The sequence below is a fragment of the Panicum hallii genome, chromosome 2 (genome assembly GCF_002211085.1).
Source record: "Panicum hallii strain FIL2 chromosome 2, PHallii_v3.1, whole genome shotgun sequence".
NCBI lineage: Eukaryota > Viridiplantae > Streptophyta > Magnoliopsida > Poales > Poaceae > Panicum > Panicum hallii.
Genome location: NC_038043.1, coordinates 53,606,029 through 53,609,183, shown reverse-complemented (window position 1 = coordinate 53,609,183; position 3,155 = coordinate 53,606,029). Strand labels below are relative to the sequence as shown.

The 3,155-nt window shown below is 52.6% G+C and overlaps 1 protein-coding gene across 1 annotated transcript; it reads right to left on the bottom strand.

The window, feature by feature from the left end:
- Positions 1-322: 322 nt before the first annotated feature.
- On the bottom strand, positions 323-2,567 carry LOC112882572 (scarecrow-like protein 32). The gene has a single exon (XM_025947651.1). The coding sequence runs from the start codon at positions 2,033-2,035 to the stop codon at positions 671-673; it is 1,365 nt and encodes a 454-aa protein (XP_025803436.1). The 5' UTR covers positions 2,036-2,567; the 3' UTR covers positions 323-670.
- Positions 2,568-3,155: the final 588 nt, after the last annotated feature.

Sequence of the window (3,155 nt, the reverse complement as noted above, 5' to 3'; positions counted from 1 at the left end):
TTAGGCCCGTTTGAATCCAAGTGCTAATGGGTGAAAGTGCTAAACTTTAGCACTAGCTCATCCAAATGGGAGTGCTAATGGGGTGGGCTAAACTTTAGCCAAGACTCAAAAATTTTAGCATGTGCATGAGTGCTAATATGTGCTAAAATTTAGCATTTAACTTTAGCTCCTCCAAACAGACCTACACAATTTGAATTTTGAATGTCGCTGCAGCAATGGTGTGATATTATGTTGCTCGTGCAATAAATGTGCCCATATTGCTTCGAATATTTCCAAGCACCGCTTGCAACAAACGCAAACGGCTGATGCAACAACAATTCCAAGTTTTCAATTCATAGTTCATTTTTCACTAGATATGGCACACATATAGAAATGCCCTAAACAAGAAGTACAGATGATATCAATGTTAGGGAGAGAGATGATAGATACGAGAGTGAGACTGAGTGAGTATGAGAGAGAGAGAGAGAGAGAGAGAGATATTGTAATTGCAGTGATCAAACTGGTCAATCAACTAGTAAGTAATCAATCAGCTAGTAATTAAACCCATTTTAACAAGATCTTTCGTTCATATCATGCACAACACACGAACCCTAAATCCCATATCCATGCAAGCTCACTTACATGCCTACTCACCTTAGCTTCTGAACTTGATATGCCACACCCGATAAACTCACGACGACGCCCACGCCGACGCGAACACGACGTTGTGCCCTTTCCATGTGAGCACCAGGTCGTCGTCCTCCCGCTTCATCCCCCACCCCGCTGCGTGCTCGTTCAGCATCGCCTTCACCTCCCCGGCAGCCTCCTCGCCGAACGCCACGGCACGGAACCCCGCGCTGCGCATTCTTTGGTCCCACCTGGCCCTGTCCTCCTGCCGCTCCAGCCGGTCCACGCCCTCCTGCGCTAGCACGTTCTCCACCTTCCACCCGATCTCCGCCTCGTACCACCGCCGCTGCTCGCTCCCCTTGGGCAGGAACGTGTCCACGGCGTCGTACGGGATCCACAGGAAGTTGAACGCCGCGCGCAGCCTCCCCACCACGTCGCCCGCCGTGAAGTCGGCGTCCTCCTCCACCACCACGACCAGGTTGGGGTCGAGGGTCCGGAGGGACTTGAGGAGCATGGTCCGGAGCGACACCGGCTGCGCCAGGCTGACGGACCCCGCCGTCTCGTCCGGGACGGTGTGCAGCAGCATTTGGCAGTTCACGACGAGCGCCTCGGTCCCGTCCAAGACCAGCTGCTGCACCCGGAGCTGGTCGACCAGGGACGTGAACGCGTCGGCCGGCGAGGTGGTCACCACCCGGAAGTCCATGGACATGTTGCGCGATCGCGCGAAATTGAGCAGTTTCGCGCCGAGCTCGTCGTAGGACATGTCGAGGGCTGGCGGCGGCGCGTTGGGCGCGACGTCGGCGACCGTGAGCCGGAGGATCGGGGGACCCTCGGCGCGGCTGGCGAGCATGTCGATGAGCGTCGGGATCTGCATGCAGTGCGTCGTGCCAAGCTCGACGACGTGCACGACGGGGAAGCCCTCGACGGCCTCGAGGATGGCGGCGTTGGCGGCCGTGTACCCGAACCGGTGCCACGGCGTGAGGTCGACGAAGCTGGCGAGCTCGACGGCCGTGAACCGGTGCACGTGCAGCGCGGCCGACTCGACCGCGGCCGCCACGGCCGCGGTGACCGCCTTGCACGCGCCCGTCCTGGACGCGCGCGCGACGAGCGCGCAGAGGAACGCGGCCGTGAGCCGCTGGTTGGAGTCCCCATCCGGCGGCGCGATGTTGTTGAGCACCCACAGGATCTGCTGCGTGAGTGTGGCGTCGTTGGCCTCGATGGCGTTGGCGCAGTGCACCAGCAGCTGCTCCATGCAGCTGGTGCTGTTGAGGTTGCCGAGCGAGATCTTGGACGCCGGCGTCGGGAAGCTCCCCGGCCACGGCCGTGCCCTCGGCGCGCCGACGTCAAGGAACAGCCCTAGCCCTAGTCCTCCATGGCCGTTAGGGTGCAGAGGCGGTGGTGGAGGCGCCGTATGCGTGAACTGCATCATGTAGGGGGCCGGGGCAGGTGGCGAGGTGGAAGGCAACAAACCAGCGAGGCAGCGGCGGCGATTAGAAAAGCGCAAGGAGGCAGAGCTAGTACACGTTGAGCAGTTTGAGGTGCGGATTTGGTGCTTGTACTAAGCATATATAGAGGGCTGTGCACTTGCTTGGAGCTACACCCCTACACGTGGTTCCCTATGCCATTAGAACTTTGGGAATCAAAGGGAGAGGAACCAAGGAGAATGGAGAAGACCATCAAGTACAAGGAATATTTCAGTGTGAAGGAGCAGAGATCTATGGAACTGTAGACGATTTGTATCTAGCTAGAAATGATCTGGAGCTTGAAGGAATGGCAAGAAATGAAGTCTTAGCTTGTTCTATATGCCTACCACACATCTCAACAAGAATAATCGAGATCTAAGAGTACTATTACAATTCAAGGGGGTGATGAACCTGCATGTGGAGCTTTGTGTGCTTGTGTACGGCAGGAGCTTCAGAGAAGAGAAGACGAACCAGCAGCTGGGATAATTGGGAAAGGGGAAGGGGAAGCTGGGGAAGGGGAAGAAGGTTAGGAGTCGCAAGGTCGCTAATTATAGACGGAAATTTCTGGTGGTCTGTTGGATTGTTCTGGATGGCCAGCTATGTACTTGTCCAAATTAACTAGTACTAGTTAACAAGATAACCACATGCCATAGTATATGAGCAATAATTTAACTTCACCTGTTGGACATATATAACTATCATCTAAACAGCTATTACTGACTAAATAATTGTAGATGTTTGGATGATTTCGAATGGATTTTTCCAATGAATTAATGATAGCTTGTTGGAAAAACTCTTGCGTCTCAAATTTGCAGCCACTAAATTGTTGGTTTTTTAATAGTTTTCCTCTGAATATCTTTGCTAAAATCACTGAGTAATTTGAGAATCAAAATAAGAGAAAGCTAACAACCTTTTGCTGGGTGTAACTGTAAAATTCAAATTTCAACAATGGTACATAACTACTTTTAGATACGTAACTAAATATTAGAGAAATAACTAAATTTTAGATACATAACTACTGGACATTGTTGGGAATTGGGAGCTAAGTTTTGCAATTAAAAACTTGAACCTTCAGTTTTGAAACTC